Genomic DNA, 17,655 nt, shown 5'->3' with positions numbered 1-17,655 from the left:
TCAAGCTCGAGCTGAGTTTTCAGCTACAGCAGCAGCAGCTTATTATGTACGACACAGTTTGGCATTTCAAAAACCCATTACTTATTGACATCCTATACAAATTGACTTATTGCCTTGCTGGTTGTCTGCAGACTGTTGGTTGTAGGCTGTTTACTTGCTTTGAGATTTTCTTTAAAATTTTCTCTTACATTTAACCGAGCGCTCCTTTTCTACATGCTTCACGCAGCCCTAAGACTTATGCAAAACCTTAATTTGACAGTTTATATGATATGGGAACTTTTAATTTGCAATTTATGCCCCTGTTGTTAATTCATCCATTGAAAATGCATTTTAGGTATAACTAATAGAGTGCAAGGAATTTTACGAGCCGTGAAATGATGAAGAAACGATAAAGTGTGTGCATGTACTGATAAACACATACACAGATACATGGATGGGTGTGCTATGCAAAGAAATTCGAGTTATTGGATTGTTAAAAGCCATAAAATTTGGTAGCTAAGCTCCGTTTTAAATGCAAATACTCGCATGGCCTCAGTGTACGTGGCGTATGAGTGACCTTCACTATGGTGGCACAAACATTTTTGAACTTCGTAGAAAAAATTATTTCTTATTTCTTATAAAAGTGTTATTTCTTATAACTGTGCTGACGTAGGCGGAATTGTGATTTTACATACATACACTTTTTCTATGGGCCACACGTAACACCCTTTCGGAAGTGCGTGTGCTATGCACACATTTCCACACATAAGTATTAGGCATAAGCAAATTTTCCTTGTGATTTTAGCGATTTTTTTAGCCTTTGCAATTTCAATACCATCTGCATTTATATATAGAACTTATTTACCTGGTTATGAACAGAATTACAATGAACTCTAAAACTGCTACACCTGAGCACTAACCCGACTAAGATGTTAGATAAGCTGGACGTTGAAAGGCTTTGTTCATAAATTATAACAAAGTGAGGTCAGTAGACAGTCACTCACACCTTATTTGGCGCAGATACGATTTTTTTTGTAAAGTATTTAATATTTCACAATATTTTGTGCAAATGGAAAAACGGAGTATGCAGGTATTTTTTTTATTTTGCTTTATTTCATTTCTCAACATAAAATACAAAAAAGTGGTCACTCATTTAACACTCCGTTGGGCACTCATGGCTGGTCAGACTGGCTTTTTCGACTTTGGACGTGAATTTAACACTTTTTTATTATAGCCAATGGCTTGAGCTTCCTGGTAGCTTCCTAAAATTTACTTTTCTATGAATCTATGTATATAATTTTTTAAACAGTATCCTCGAACAAGCCGAAAAAAGGGAAGTTCCGGGTGCACAATCGAAGGTTTTAAAAGAGGTGTCCAACCGAGTGTTTAATGTAATAAAAAAAAATACTGAGAGTTCACGACACAGTCTAAATGATGCAACTTAAAAAAGGATAACTATTTATTTGCAATTTATATTCTAGAATACCATTACAGCCAAGGTGAAAAGGAGGAGGAAGTGCATGGCTAAAAATGACTGTTCAGTGCAAAATAGAATGCAACACCCAAGCTGTGGTTCTAAAATGTTGTTCTGGTACTATGCACGTCTAAGATGAGCCACGCTCTGACAGACCAATCATCGAAGGGGTTGATAAAATCAATCCATTGGAAAACGACGGCTTGGATCTACATGTGAGCCCTGAGCTTATTGGGAATTGAGGAGATGAGAATAAGTAAAAAATCCATTACAGACTATTCGTCAGATCGCTTAGTCCTATCTAGGTTAATTTTCTCTCTGATATAAAGCGAGAAAACGCTCAGAATTTCTAACTATACCAAATATTTAGAGTTTGACAAAAAATTGATTTAGTTAGCAAAACCACTAATTTAGAAATCTCTCTTTTCGTATTAAACAGCCAGCTGCTTCCATTTTCACAACACTAACAAAAAATTTGATTGAATTTAACTATTTTACCCATTACAATTTTATTCGAATCTGTACTCCTATGTCGCAGGATTAAATTGTTGGAAGCGTTCGTTTGTTGGAGCAATTCACCAATGATTGTTACGATAAATTGAATTTAATTTTTTACTAGCTTTTAGAGCAATCAACAGCAGAGCAGAGAATAGTAGAGAGAAAGAAGATAACTTGTACCGTATACAAGCATGAATGCAGAGTCTATCTACCCAGCAGGGAGATTCACTAGTAGTGAGCTGGTAAGTCCACCTTAGAGAAGTTAGGGTTTGGATTAGTTCGCTTTGCTATTGTTTTATTTATAGGAAACAGGTTAATTTTGTGAATTATGAATTTTAGTTATGTCCCGGTCGGGGGAAAGTGGTACAAAGGTCAACAAATTATATCTAAGAGAACCAAAGCAGTAGCTGTGTTGGCGCCGTTGTTACTGGTGCTGTCGTATTTTTCATTGGAATATAATATTGACAGGTAGTTTTGAGGTCTGAAATTTTAGTTCTTTGGGCAGGCGAACACTGTTCCAGTTGCAATATACTCACACCCGGTTTCTCTTTTATTCAAGTTATTAACTTTTTCATGAAAAATTAGTTTATTCTTCTACTTTTGCTACTTTCTGCAAGTTAGAAAAATCAAAAAAATTTCATTAAAGTTTCACACTTTTTAATCAAAATTTGCAGAAAAATGTAGAGTATATAGTTTTATAGCCCATTAAATTTTATGTATAATAAATTAAAAATTCCCAGTCAAGGCGAATCTATAAAAAGTGGTATCGGCAAATCAGCTGATTTCCCTTTTTTCTTTCGCCGTGTCCATGTGGCTGTCGACCCAGAATGAAACAAAGCGAATTCATTCTTTGTTCTCTACTTTGCCAATACTTTGCTTTGACAATCAAACGTACAAAACATTGTTGTTGCTGTAGTGCCCCCACCTTTGGTGAATGTGCCTTGCTCCAAGCGACACGAAAATCACGTGATTTTTGACAGTTTTTTTTGCTGCTGATGTTGGGTATTTTCTTCCATATAAAAAAAAACAACTCGGGTATTCGATACGTGAGAAATTGCACAAGATCGCCAGAGAAAAATGAAATTTGTTGAAAAATGAAATTTGTTGAAAAATTCGAAGAGAATAGTGTGAATTGTGATGAAAAATTTAAAATCTTATATTAATTGTTTAAGTTTTTTTTAATTTAAACAAAGCAATCATTGATTTTGTAGGAGTATGAACTACACTAAAAAATATATAAGATTTGAATAAAAAATAAATAAATGGTCAAAACTTATTAATAAGTCCCTGCGGTAGGTGAACCTTAAGTTTGACAGCAGCCCCCAGATTGAACCATCCTGAGCTTTGGATAAAACGTGAAATGTTTTTGATACCTAAAATGTATAGATCCTCCATATTCATGAAGGGGTTAGGATTAGTTAGAGGCCCGAAAAATAATGATTTTCAATAATTTTTGAAGTGATACTTCTTAGGCGTCGATGGACAAGCGAGAATGGAGAGTAAAATATCAAGGCCATGCAACGTTTTGGGCATTTTCGTTCCGCGAGAGAGAAAAAAGATATAACGTAGAGGAAAAGGAGAGGGAGAGCTATACCTATATATATCTTAGATGCACTTAAGGCTATTTTTCCTGAATTTTTCCTTGTGGTTGCTAAATTCTAGTGAGAAATAAAACTGCCTACTTTTTGGCGCTTGTTTGTTTGTGCAAACTCGTGGTAAATATATTTTTGGTGCCTACTGTTTGGCGTTATATTTTTTTGGTGCCTACTGTTTGGGGCGTTTTTTGGTCCCAATTTTTTGGTTGGTGTAGTGCGCGTTTATTTTGGTGCCTACTTTTTTGGCGCTTATTTCCATTTCCTGGCTAGCTTCTCGTCCGAATGGATACAAATGCTACGGCTCTGATAGTATTCGATGCGGTACCAGCTGATGGTAGTAGAGGAAGAGGGCTCCTCTGCGTTGGAATGATCAGGTGGAGAAGGACTTGGCTTCACTTGGTGTGTCCAATTGGCGCCGGTTAGCACGAGAAAGAAACAGAAGGCTAGCGCTTGTGCGTTCTAAATATAAAGTGCTATCCACTCCGGCGTTGCTGCGGTCCTGGAATCGCTGCGTTTGTACGGATGATAAGCGCTCGGAGTAGTGCGCGTTGTTGCCACGTTGTTTTTATCCGGCGTTTACCTACATCAATCGACCCTTCTACGTTTTTTGTAAATTTTGTCTAGTTGTATTCTCTGAAAATGTTGTGAATTTATTTAGATATTTATTATTTCTCTCTCTTTCTCATTCTCTCTCTCTCTCTTTTTCATTCTCTCTCGGGTCTCTCTCTTTCTTTGCCTGCCTTGAAATTTTCACTTCTGTTATGTGTACTACGCTATACGCACTTTTTTTTTAACAAAGTAAGCATTGACTTTTCTAGGAGTACATTAAAAAAATATAAGAATTAAATAAGAAATAAATAAATAGTCAAAACCTATTAATGGGTCCCTGTAGTAGGTGAAGTTAGGTTTGGCAGCAGCACCACACATAGGTACTGCGATGCCACTTATACCGCGAAATGTGTCCGTTGTGAGCCGCAGGGGCTGGGATACATTTCTCCTTCCAGATTGAACCATCCTGAGCTTTGAACAAAACGTGAAATGTTATTGATACCTAAAGTGTATATATCATCCATACTCATTAAGAAATATTATTATTTTTTTTTGCTTTTTTATTGCTTCTAAAAAATGTTACATCTACCCATATTAACAATAAGTAATTTGTTTCAAAAATATTTGGATAGTTAAGTGATACTAAGGCATTTGGGAATATGTAGTTCATTTGAATATTATTGAATTTTTCTTCAGCAGGAAGCTTCCTCATCGTCGGATTTGTGTGCGTCAGAAGTCTGTTTATATACCTTCTGCTCGCAGTTTGTATTGCTTCGTCAACTGTGTCGATGTCTAAGTCGCGGTGAGTGTCAGCGTGCATTTGTTATTGTCCTAAGTATCGTCGACTGGGCACGTTGCAGTATTGTCAAATTGGATTAGAAGCTATGCCCCAAACTTCTACATCAAACTTCCAAATTGGTGCAATTGTCGTTTTATAGATTAATATTTTATTTTGCAGCAAGAGCTTTGACTGAGGTCCTAGCAGCCAGTACAGTGTCGAAAAATATTTTTAATTTCGTTTCTTTTTTTATTATATGGTCCTTCCAGTTCAGTTTAGAGTCAATTGTAATGCATAAGTATTTAGCTTTCCTATCAGTATTCGTATCAGTATTCGCGTCAGAGTTTCCAATCTTTAATGAGTCTATGGTTACCTTTCTGTTGACTTGAATTGTTTTATCGCCATTAATTTCTATATTCCATTTTTTTAACCAATCCAGAGTTTTATTTAGGTCGTTTTGTAAAATTTTGTTTGTGCTATGTTCGGGTCTCTATGAGATGCCATTAGTACAGTTTCATGTGCAAACGTCGCAATCATGCTATTTCCTGAGGACGGTTCCGGTAAGTCAGCGGTGTAGATGAGATACAGAGTGGGCCCTAATACACTGCCTTGGGGAAGTCCTGCGTTCATAGGTTAAATGTATGTACATGTGTGATTATACTTAACATACAATTTTCTATCTTAGATGTAGCTTTTGAGCATTAGAAAGTAGTCATTTGGCAACCAAGATTGGAGTTTGCCCAGTAATCCAGAGTGCCATACTTTGTCAAAGGCTTTAGCTGCGCGTACTTGTTTATTGTTGAAGTCTTTATTAATTTTGTGAGTGACTCTATGCACTTGTTGGATTGTCGAATGTTTTCGTCTAAATCCGAACTGATTTTGGGGAATTAAATTTATTTTTGTTATAATGGGCTCTATGCGATTAAAGAGTAGCTTCTCAAATATTTTTGGTATTGTCGGCAGCAGACTTATTGGTCGGTATGACGATGCAAACGTGACGTCTTTATTGGGCTTTGGGATTGCAATAATTTCGACAATTTTTCATGTCTTTGGGAAGTATTTGAACTTTGCATCAGCATTGAAAACGTTCCTAACATAAATTATTACTCTGTCGGGCATATGCTTTAAAATTTTCCCCGAGATGAGGTCATGTCCAGGGGATTTGATGTTTTTTAATGTCGAGATTAAATGCTTTATCTCTGTTAGTAAGGTTTTTTTATGATTTGCTCGTTTTCATTGCTCGTCGTATGAGTGAAATCGAATTCGGTGTTATTTTCATTTTGAAATATATTTTTAAAATGTTGAGCTAAATAAGTAGCTTTTCCGATGATGTTCGAGCCCATTGTTCGTTTGTAGTTCTTATTGGTGGGAGGTGTACAGTTGCTCCGACCATCGTTTTTGTCGCTTTCCACAATGAATGGTTTGTAGATTTTTTTGCGTCAATATTTTTAAGGTAATTGCTTAGTTTTTTTGTCTTTTTCATGTTTCAAAAGTTCTTTAATTTTTATAGTTAATTTGTTAAGTTGTTTTTGATCATCTGGAAATTTTGTAGTCTGCCATTTTTTTCTCACTTTTCTCTTTTGTTTTAGTTTCTTTTTTATAGCCTCAGGCTTGTTATATTCTGTAGTTTGCGGTTGTAGAGTTGGTGTAGATCAGCCTAGTGACATAATAGTCGTGTCATTAAAAAAAGCTATTGCAGTTTTAATATCGTTGGTATTTATAAATAGGATTTTCTTGTCCAGGCTTTGTTCCATTATATGTATGATCTTAAGTATGGGTTCCTGCTTCTACCTAGAGCCGGGTTTGTACGAAAAGATATTGAATTGTTTCCAACTCCACCTCATTCCTACAGCAACGACAAAAATCATGCATTCATACGCCTAATCTCCTTACGTGATTTCCTGCGAGACAATGTCCTAAGAGAGCTCCTACTAAGGTCCTAATTTGTAGTCTACTCAATTTTATATTATTTTTGGATAGACGTAGATTTAGCCTTGGTCATGTTTGCCTAGCAATTTCGCAAGTATTGAGACTAATCCATCTTTCATCCGCTGAATTGATTAGTGGGTCCACAACAAGAAGCTTACAAGTTGCGCGAGGTACCCCCATAAAATTAATTATGTTTGGCATACAGGTACCTTCTCTTGCAAGTTGGTCAGTCCTACAGTTCCCTGCTATATCTCTGTGGTCTGGAACCCTGCATAAGATAATGCGGTACTGTTAAGCCATCTCACTAAGAGATTGGCGAAAATGTAAGACACGCCTTGATGTTACTTGAAATGCATCCAGAGTCCGTAGGGCAGCTTGGCTGTCTGATAGAATGCAGATATCTTTATGATGATATTTTGTTTATCTCTCACCATCTAAAGGCCTCATGAATAGCGTTTATTTCTCCTTGAATAAAGGTCCCTGTAGTCTTCAAATAAATTGAAAGATTAGTAGCAAAGAGATTCAGAGTTGAACCAGAAATCGATTTCGCTGCTTCAAAATTTCCCTGCAAGGTCTTTAGTACACAAAATGTAAAAGCGTTCGCTTACATGAATAAATAAATGCTGTTACACAAATATTAGACATACATATGTTTGCGCTTACTGTTGTATGCAGAGCTTCCGCCTAAGAAAAATAACGAAAACGAATCTCACAGTTTACGGGTATACAAAAAGTACTGAGAAACTAGTCCGTTAAGGACAAAAGAGTCACCAGTTAAAAAAGTTGCATGCAACCTGTACTTTATTGTAGTAAAATAGAATTGAACTTACAAAACTGCTTACCAAAAAAAATTTAATTTTTATAACTTATACTTTATACAAAGTGACTACAAACCGATTTATATGGTTTTTGTTGCATTGTGAGTTAGATTTTATAAACTAGGTGTTAATAGATTCTAAATACTTAAAAGTTAAATAGCCAATGCTGGTCAAATTTTCGTACATCTAATTGCTTGTAAATGACCCAGAGACATTTTTTCTTGATTCTACCACCTAAATTTGTTCTAGGAACAGATAAATCAAATGGCATTTTTCGAAAATTTGGTACAAAATGCTTACAAATCGATATTATTTCTTCTCATTTTTAATTTTCATTCCGAAATATCTGAAAGGTAATCAAAAAAAAAAAAAGTAAACTAGGGACATTAATATTTTTTTTTTATTTTTTTCTAATTATGATGTAAAAAGTTTTTAAAATAAGGCATATTTAGAGCGAAAAAAAAAATACTTGAGAGTTCCAGCAGGTGCATTGTTAAGTATACTCCAAAAGATTTCCCTGCCTGCTGTAGATTTTTGATCGCGGTGGTATCAGCGGTCCTAATAACTTCAAAGATGGTAACGATTTTGTTTTTTTAAACTTAAATGGGGTTACCTACGCAGAAAACGTGGAATTTGTTGGCTGAGAAGATTACAGGCAGGCTAAGTCTCTAGAGTGGCGAATCAGTCTCTATCTAAATTTCATCGACTTTCAAAAAGCATTCGATACGATTCACTACGATGAAATTTGGTGGGCTTTGGTGTGTAAAGTGGAACTCCTTATCCCTCTTATCAAGCTCATAGCAGCGCTATACTGCAACGCAACTTGCACTCGCGACACCCAAATTAAAACCATTAACTCGAATGGCTAGGCCACCGGACTGGTTGTGAAACTTGGAATCTTGTAGCCACAGGTTTGTAGCGATGTAAAGTTTTTATTAGACGTCGCCTCCACACACTACGTCGCATCTTCAAGCCCAACACCATATTCAACCAAAACTTAACCGCTAACCAAACGAAACTCCAATGCGAACAGAAAATCGTAGGCTTGTTCACATTTTAAAAAGAGAGCCAAATGACATCACCAGCAATTCAAACGACTGGAACCCGCAAGGAAACTGACGTAGAGGCAGATCATCACCAACCTGGAGAATAGTCTTAGAAACAGCGATAGCAATGATAAACAAAAGTTGGCATAAATTGAAATGGCTGGCGTACGATTGAAAGGAATAAAGCAAGCTTCTTGTGACCCTTTGTTGTCCCACGGAACTATGGGAACTTATTATATATACCTAAATATATTTGGAGTCTCTGGTCCATGCAGACTAATTACGGATGGTCACCGCCTCTGGTGGTAAAAAGTTCACAGCACCATAACAGATTTGCCTGCAGGGTATTTACCTTGCAGCTTCGTGGCGCGTGAGTTTTTGTATGTTGCACAATAATAAATAAAATACATTCAAACTGAGTTTGATAGATAGACAGATGCTAGGGGGATAGTACGCAAGATCAAATGGTCGATATGCGAAGCACAAATAACTTAAATATGCAGATATGTACATATGAGTGAACACTTACATATAAAGGGGGTTTCAAGAAGTAACTTGTATGTGTTTTGAATGAAAATGTGACTGCGAAATGTTTGAGACAATTCTTTGAAAACTTTGTTATATTAAGACGTTTTGTATCGACCAAAATTTATTAGACAAATTTTAAACAGTTGTTTTAAAAGGCTTAGTTTTTTAATAAAAATGTTCACCGTTTCATTTGGCAAAATATGATTTTCATCTGTCTACCATTTGCTTAGTTGAAAAGCAGAAAATCTGTCGCTCTGTCGGTGCTGAAAAGAGTTAAAAATCAACGGTAATTTGTAGCTGCTTGCAACTTTCATTTTATTGAACTACAACTCAATAACCTGCAAAATTGCATTCAAAATTTATCCCAGGAATTTTGATTAAAAAATTCAGTTTTCATAAATTTGATCATTTTTGTACAAATTTCGAAAAAATCATTTATATGGTTATTATTTATAATAAGTTGCACTTTTATAAAAAATAAATAGACACTAAATAAAATAAAAATTGAATAGCCAAAACTGGTCAAATTGTCGCACACCTTTTTTCTTATATTCGTATATGACCCAAAAAAATATTTGAATATTACATAAATAAAATTAATTTCCAAAAAAATATAAAAACCCTTAAAAACAAATTATTTAAAAAAAGTTTTTAATTGAAAAAAAAAAACATATTAATATACATTCTTACAGTGTTTCAGTTTTTTTTATATATTAGTAAGTTCTCGCTGTTTGTCAATAGATGCCGCCAGCATTTTAACATAACCTAAGCATCATAAACCAAGTTCAACATATGGCAAACAATAAAATATTGTAAATAAATTTTGTTTTGGTATCATATACTTTTGGATTTGTGAAAATGCCTGAATTTGTGCTGAATAATCGTCATTTGCGGGAAGTGTTGATTTTCCTCTTTAATTCGAAAAAAGGCGGCTGAAGTGCATCGAGAGCTACAAAAAGTTTATGGAGATGCTGCTTTAAGTGAAACAACGTGCCGGGATTAGTTCCGTCGCTTCAAAGACGATGATTTTAATGTTGACGACCGTCCGCGTGAAGGAAGGCCAAAAACCTTCGAAGACGCTGAATTGGAGGCAATGCTTAATGAGGATCAGTGTCAAACGCAAGAAGAGCTTGCTTCAGGGTTAGGAGTTACCCGCCAATCCATTTCCACATTTCCAAGCGATCCCGCATGCTTTGGGAATGATTCAAAAACAGGGGCTTGGGTTCCTTATGAGGTAAAACCAAGGGATGTTGAACGTCGTTTTTTCGTCTATGAACAACTGCGCCAGCGGCAAAAAAGAAAGAGTTTTCTCGATCGCATCGTGACGGGTGATGAAAAATGGATTCAATACAGCAATCCAAATAAAAGAAAGTGATGGGGACTGCCCGGTCATGCTACTACGTCGTCGCCTCGGCCGAATATGCACGCTGCGAAGGTTATGCCATGTACTTGGTGGGACCAAGTTGGTGTTATTTATTATGAACTGTTAAAATCAAGCGAAACCATCACTGGGAATTGGTGTCGGCTTCAATTGATGCCACTGATCCGAGCACTGCGCGAGAAGCGGCCGCAATACGCGGAGAGGCATGAAAAGGTGATTCTACAGCATAACAACGCTCGGCCTCACGTTGTCCAACCCGTTGAAACCTACCTGGAAACACTGAAATGGGAAATACTACTCCACCCGCCATATCCTCCAGATATTGCGCCTTTCGATTATCACCTGTTCCGATAGATGGCACATGGTATAGTTGACCAGCAGTTCCATTCATATGAGGACATCAAAAAATGGCTTGATCCGTGGATAGCCTCAAAAGATGAACAGTTTTACCGCGACGGTATACGAGATCTACCAGAAATATGGGAAAAAGTAGTAGCCAGCGATGGCCAATACTTTCAATGATTCACTTGTAAGCATTTTTTCAGAATAAAGTTGTATTTTCATAAAAAAAATTCGGGAGCTTAGTTGCGCACCTAGTATTTTTTTGATATTTATACTTTTTTTGATATTTATAAATCTATTTTTAAGACATATTTGTAGCAAAAAAAATCCACGAGAGTTCCATCAAGTGAAAAGGTCTCTATATGGTGTTAACTTTGAACCAGTCGTATCATCGGTCCTTAATGCTTGAATATGTGTTTTTACAGCAATTTAAATTTCATTGTGGATTTCGGTAGAATATCCATCTGGTAAAAGTGTTTGTTCAGAAAAAGATTTTTTATAGAGGTGATAAGCCCTTAGAAATAGGCTCGGAAATTTTAAGACTAAAGTTAACAAAAACAAGATTTTATTGTTAAATTTGCTAAGCTGATATTCTACTTTTGTTTTTGTCGGGACAACTAGCAAGTGGAGCACTTGAGTCCATTGTATTGCACTCCCTTTTAATCTTCTTTAAATCTACTTGACCTCCGAATAAATCTGAGTGCCAAGGAGCCAAGGTGGTCGCTTCTTAACACATCAGTACCAAAGTCCTCGGGACAACTAGCAAGTGGAGCACTTGAGTCCATTGTACTGCACTCCCTTTTAATCTTCTTCAAATCTACTCGACCTCCGAATAAATCTGAGTGCCAAGGAGCCAAGGTGGTCGCTTCTTAACACATCAGTACCAAAGTCCTCAAACATGATTTGAGCGAAGGCGACCCGTCATCAGCCCAATTAGCTGCCTGCACTCCCTTCTTCTTAATGACAGGAGGGTTTGCGACAGTCGATCGGATATGACAGGTATATATTTACTCATTCACTAAAAATTACCGCTTACCCATGCGCGTCCAACATCCTAACAGTTCTCGTCTACGCATTCTAATTTTTCCGAAAGAATAGAAATTGTTTCATAAGCCATTTGAGAAATGCAGCGATTTTTTGTCTAATAAAATTACAAAAAAAATCAGAGTTTGCTGCATACTTACAGGCGAGAAGGAAATTTAACACAACTCGCTTCAACTACTCTTCAAAACAAAATTTCCTGTCGATAAACCCTATATAAGCACACATACACATACATAAAAATATATAAATTGCATGCGCATTCCATGTTGCATGCCACAAAAGCTGCTATGTATGTACGAGCAATCGACATTTGCGCGCGAAAAGTAGCGCGCATGCATTTGGAAAGCGGCAATTTCGAGTTATCTGCTATCTGTCTGTATTTCGTATTAATCCATTCGAGTGCAAGTGCCTGCATGTATCAGTATGTGTATTACATATGCACACATACATGCATATACCGGCCACATTTTCCACATGCCATTACGTCGCGTGCAACGATTTCTTCTAAATTTGCTGCAAACAATGGGGCAAAGTAACAACAGCGATTGGTATTACTGTGGCTCTGCCAATTCGTGTTGTTTGTTGTAATTGTAGCTGATGCGATTATTGTTGTTGTTGTGCATGTACGCGTGAAAAGTCATTGCATGCGTCAGTACAAGATTTTCGACGTCATCGCCAAACTGCCAATAAAGTTTCGCAAGTTATTGGCTTCAGTCAAAGCGAAGTTTTTTTTTTGTTTCCTTTTACTTATTGTAGTTGTTTTTGCGCGATTGCTATATGCCGGCACAATTGCAGAGCGTTACGTTTGACGTAATTCGGGTGTGTGTGTTTTTTTTTTTTTTCTGATTGTGCGCTTCATCAAAAATCTTTCATTCAAGAAAATTTAATTTCACGGCTGGATTGTATATGTACACACATTCATACATATACACTCGTAAATACATGCAACGGAATATTTGAGCTGTAGAAATTTGGGTGATTTTAAAGTTTAACATTTCGTTGTTTTTTCTCTCGTCTGTTTTAGCCAAGCACGAAAAATTTTAGTTACCCGGATTTTTAGGCTAAATGTTTAAGGGGTTAGGAGCAGTCAAAATTTTCGAAAAGAGGGTTTTTTTGCATTTTCTCAAAGCACAATATCTTAAAAATATTGTGTGAAAAATTGAAGTGAATCCGACAAAACTTTAAATGCGTTTTTTTTTCAAAATTATTTTAGATTTCAAAAAAATTTATACTGCTTTTGAAAAACATAAAAAACTCGTGCCTGATCGAAGGCTTTTTTTCAAAAACTTCGATTAATTGTCGGTTTTTTTCGAAGATCTGAAAACTATTTCCTAAGGCCGCCATATTGTTAATTTTGGAAAACAAAAAAGCTTCGATCAGGCACCAGATTATCTAATAAAAGAGGTTGTCTGTAAAGTCGGTTTACTAACGATAGTTTAACGTGACAACGTCATAAGAAAATACTGATTGAATGGTTGCATTTTTCAAAAAAAAAAATTTTATTTTATTTGTTTGATAGATAAATTGTATGGATATAGAGAAGGAGGTAAATGGAATCGCAATGGAATTGATCAAGTTACATTTACACAAACGTGAAAAATGACGAAACATTTATCAAATTCATGAAAGACATGTTCAATTTCCATTGTGCATCAGACGTTAATAAGTCAACAACACTAAGAGGCAACATCATCGATTTGACTTTTCAAGAAACATTCCACTCGAAACACTCCCTTTCATATTTCCAATTTTTCCTCTCATCGTCCTATTCTCAACAGAGAAATGGTTCATTACCATGCATACAAGAAGAAGACATATGCAAATACAAATATGTGAATTTATATACACATGCGCATATACATACATATACATACATATATATGCTCACTCAAGTACGACAGAGCCAGATGTCGAACGTTGCCGAACGCGGGGGCCGATTGTGCTCTTTGTCGTTCGTTCCGCGTTCTCGCTTGCAGTTTAAGCAAGGTAACGACCATGAGCAAGATAACGACACATTTTTTCGTGCGCGCAGCCGGCTAAATCGAATTATAAGATGTTATCACGTCAATAAAACTAATTTCTCTTGTCCCATTGATTTTAAATGAATTTCCAAGGACTTGTGATGATCACCGCAAGGGACTTCTAGAGAACCGGGCTCCACACAAACATCGATAACTTTTACAATTATTAATTTCTTTTTTGAAATTTAGCTAAAGTCAAGTCAAAACATGATGTACAATTGCTGCGTTTTTATTTTTGTAAAATAAAGTAATTGACTAGCAAAAGAAAATTTTTGAAAACCATAATTTTTTCAGGCCTCTGACTACCCCTAACTCCTTAAAACAACTAAAACAAAGTTCTGTCATCTTCCTTATGAATAAAAATTTAATTTGTTTTCACTTTTGGCATCAAGCGAAAAAGGCGGATTTATTCTAAAAACTTGTAGTAATTGGCTTGTACGGGAAACTATTAGCGCTTGAATTAAAATCACATGCTGATGGGGATCATAGGAATCTTGGAATCAAAGCATCTTTATGTTACGGCTAAGATTATAGGCGCGTTAGCTTTGAGAGAAATTATGTGTTATGAAATTTCTGTTAAGTTGAAAGAAATTCAGAAACTCTACAGATTAGTTAATGATTTCAAATGTACAGAAAGCCGTAAGAATCGGTTGGACATTCTGTCATATATATCCAGCTTCTTCTTCTTCTTGATTGTTGCCATATCTGCTTACGCGATTTTGGACACACCAAGTGAAGCCAAGTTCTTCTCCACCTGATCTTTCCCACGCAGAGGAGGCCTTCCTCTACCTCTGCTACTACCAGCTGATACCGCATCGAATACTTTCAGAACTGGAGCGTTTGTGTCCATTCGAAGGACATCACATGGAGGATACTTCCATATGTAGAAGTCCATGCAAATGGGGAAAGTGCCTGATAGCTATTTACTTGCGAAAGGCGGTCACGATATGGTCTAAGCAGCTTACAACTTCCCGGCTTTGCCCAAGAATCGCCTGGGAACTTACGTTCGAAAGCGACTTACAGGGTACATTTAGTTTGGAAAATTACTTTTATTCAACTCAAAGTAAAAAATGGTTAAAAGTAATACAAAATTAAGAATCAATTTATCTTTCCCAGATATGATTCAGTAACGAATCGCAAGCTACCCGAATGTGACTTGCACGTATTTTGACCCACTCGCGGACAATAACTTTTTTCAGCGCCTCAAGACTGGTGAAACTGTTTGTTTGGACCTTTGACCTTGCTCTTCAAAATGAGTCAAAGAGAATAATCCATCGGATTCGCGTCTGGTGAATTTGATAGCCATTGTGCGGACGTTATGAAGTTGCTTTTTAGCCCTTCTTGGTTCACTTGAGCTTTGTGAGACGGTGCCGAGTCTTGTTCAAACGTCCATGGTTTGCCACTGAAATGTTTGTCTGCCTACAGCTTTAAAGTAACCTCCACAGTACTTCCCCGATAATATTTCGCATTTAACTTGACGACAGGCTCGATGAAAACGATTGAAGAACGCCCATCTGCAGTTACAGCGGCCCAAACCATTGCCTGTGGCGGGTGCTGCCTCCTGGTGATCAATCCTTGATTCAAATTCTCGTATGAGTGGTCGGTGAAATAACCCCTTCGTTTTGGGAGTTTACGAATTGCTCAATTTGAAAAATTTTCTCATCAGAAAATACAATGTTCGGAACACGGAAATTTACCGCCTTCGGCCAAGCGAAGCAACTCCTTCGCTCTCACAAGTCTGACTTGTTGTTGCTTTGGGGTGAGATCATGCGCTTTTTGGGTCTTGTAAGGCTTGACTTTGAGAATATTTTTCAGTATGCGGCGGATGCTGCGGTCAGATATTTTCAGTTCTTTCGCCATTTGATTTACACTTCGTCGGGGATTTTGCTCAAGTCGTTTCTTCACATTTTGAACCATTTCACGTGACGTTGCAGTCTTTTCATGACCACATACATGAAGTTTCGCGATGCTACCAGTATCATTGTAACGAGGAATGGTGCGCTAAACAAAATCCTTTTTTTACATCGAGGTGCTCGTGCTCACAAACAATCGCTGGTTGTGATTTTGCAGCCAAATATAACGCAATCACACAATTACGTTTGAATTCCATCACAGAAAAAAAAAAAAAAATTCAACAAAACTGAGACGGAAATGCTTTTGATGGCTTATAAACAATATATTGAACTGTCATGAGAACATTTTTGACGTTGATGTCATGAGCTGTTTTACAGCTACAAGCAGTGTGAAGTTGTTAACACTTCATACAATTCATTCCCCAATAACATTCCTTATAAGTCCAAGTTTCGAAATTTGGACAAATTGCGAAAAACGATCAAAAAATTTTCCTAAAAATTTCACACTTCTTATTTAGACTTTTTTGAAAAATCCCAAGTACGCACCAATCCTTAAACATTTCGCCTCAGATTTGTCGAACTTATGGAAAGCTCTTAGAACCACTTTCTTACATTAGCGGACACTTGGCGTTTCCACGACAGTCGGTACTATGTAACCGGAACGACGCGGATTTATGTCCGGCCAAGGTCTGTCCTTTCAGCAGCATTTCTCGTATTTTTATGCTGCTACAACAACAACAACAACAACAACATTAGCGGTCGCTTGATGGTGCTCTTTAAATTGTTTCATATTTCGACAGAAATTTTAAAGCGATCTTTGTCCCTCGTTCTGTCAATGACGTTGGTTGTGTAGTTTGATGTATTTCTCTTTGTTTCTTTTGTGCCGATGATGAGTAAAATATCATCCAAGTGTCTTTTAAGCAAATCTAAAGAATTAACTGAGCAAGCTTCTAGCCTCTGTATTATTCCGCGGCAAGCTACGCTTTGCTTTTCGAAACTAAAAGTAAACACTTTTTCCCACGAGTCAACCGCTTGTATTTGCCGCTTATGAGACACACCTGAGCACTGATTTTTATATGAAGTGTAATAGTTTTACTCAATTCTTCATAATATTTTTTAAAACTGAACCGACTGTTTATGAAAACTAGTACAGTGATAATCATCACAAATTTGCTCGAAAAAGTTCAGTGATAAGCTAAAAATTTGCCGGTTTGCTTACCTTTTCTGCTGACTACAACATTTTAGTTTCAAGTCATCTTTGCCATTTCACTGAGCGTTTTCTTTAACATCTTTATTAAAATATTATTCAGCTAAAATGCTTAAATGCTTTCGCTGCTCGTGTCGCTTAATACAAATAACAGTTTAATATTATAAGCACAACAAAAATCAATAACAACAGCTACTTTTTAAAGTTCAGTAATTTTCAGCAGAGTTTAAATATTTATGAAAAAACCTCATTTCCTTGTTACATTCTTTTCAAATCTCTGCCCAGTTTCAATATAAAAACTCACGAAGTTTGTTCGCTTACCTGTTGACTATTCAGCGATTGCGTATTTTGCATAACTTTATCGAGAATGTGCAAAATGATTTCAGCTGCCATCTCACGTTCCAATTGTGTGCCTTTTAGCTGCAGATAAGTATCGACCTGAAGGAGAAGAAATGTGGAATAAAAAGTGAATGGCAAATGGGCAGAAGCCAGCTAGGAAGCGGAAGATATTGAAGCACATTTTTCGTATGCAGCTAAATATATACAAAGAAGGAATGTACAAAGAACTAAAATTATATTTTTTAAGCATTTTGTGATAGTAATATTCATATAT

At 36.5% G+C, this 17,655-nt stretch overlaps 1 protein-coding gene across 1 annotated transcript in view; it reads right to left on the bottom strand.

Moving 5' to 3' along the window:
* LOC129247446 (uncharacterized) overlaps positions 1–17,655 on the bottom strand; it is a 311,844-nt gene that overhangs the window by 129,340 nt on the left and 164,849 nt on the right. Inside the window, exon 7 of the mRNA XM_054886576.1 lies at positions 17,364–17,480. Within this exon, the coding sequence (XP_054742551.1) occupies positions 17,364–17,480 (117 nt within the window). The remainder of the gene's footprint in view (positions 1–17,363; positions 17,481–17,655) is intronic.

The sequence above is a fragment of the Anastrepha obliqua genome, chromosome 5 (assembly GCF_027943255.1).
Source record: "Anastrepha obliqua isolate idAnaObli1 chromosome 5, idAnaObli1_1.0, whole genome shotgun sequence".
Classification (NCBI taxonomy): domain Eukaryota; kingdom Metazoa; phylum Arthropoda; class Insecta; order Diptera; family Tephritidae; genus Anastrepha; species Anastrepha obliqua.
This window is presented reverse-complemented; position numbering and strand designations above follow the sequence as displayed.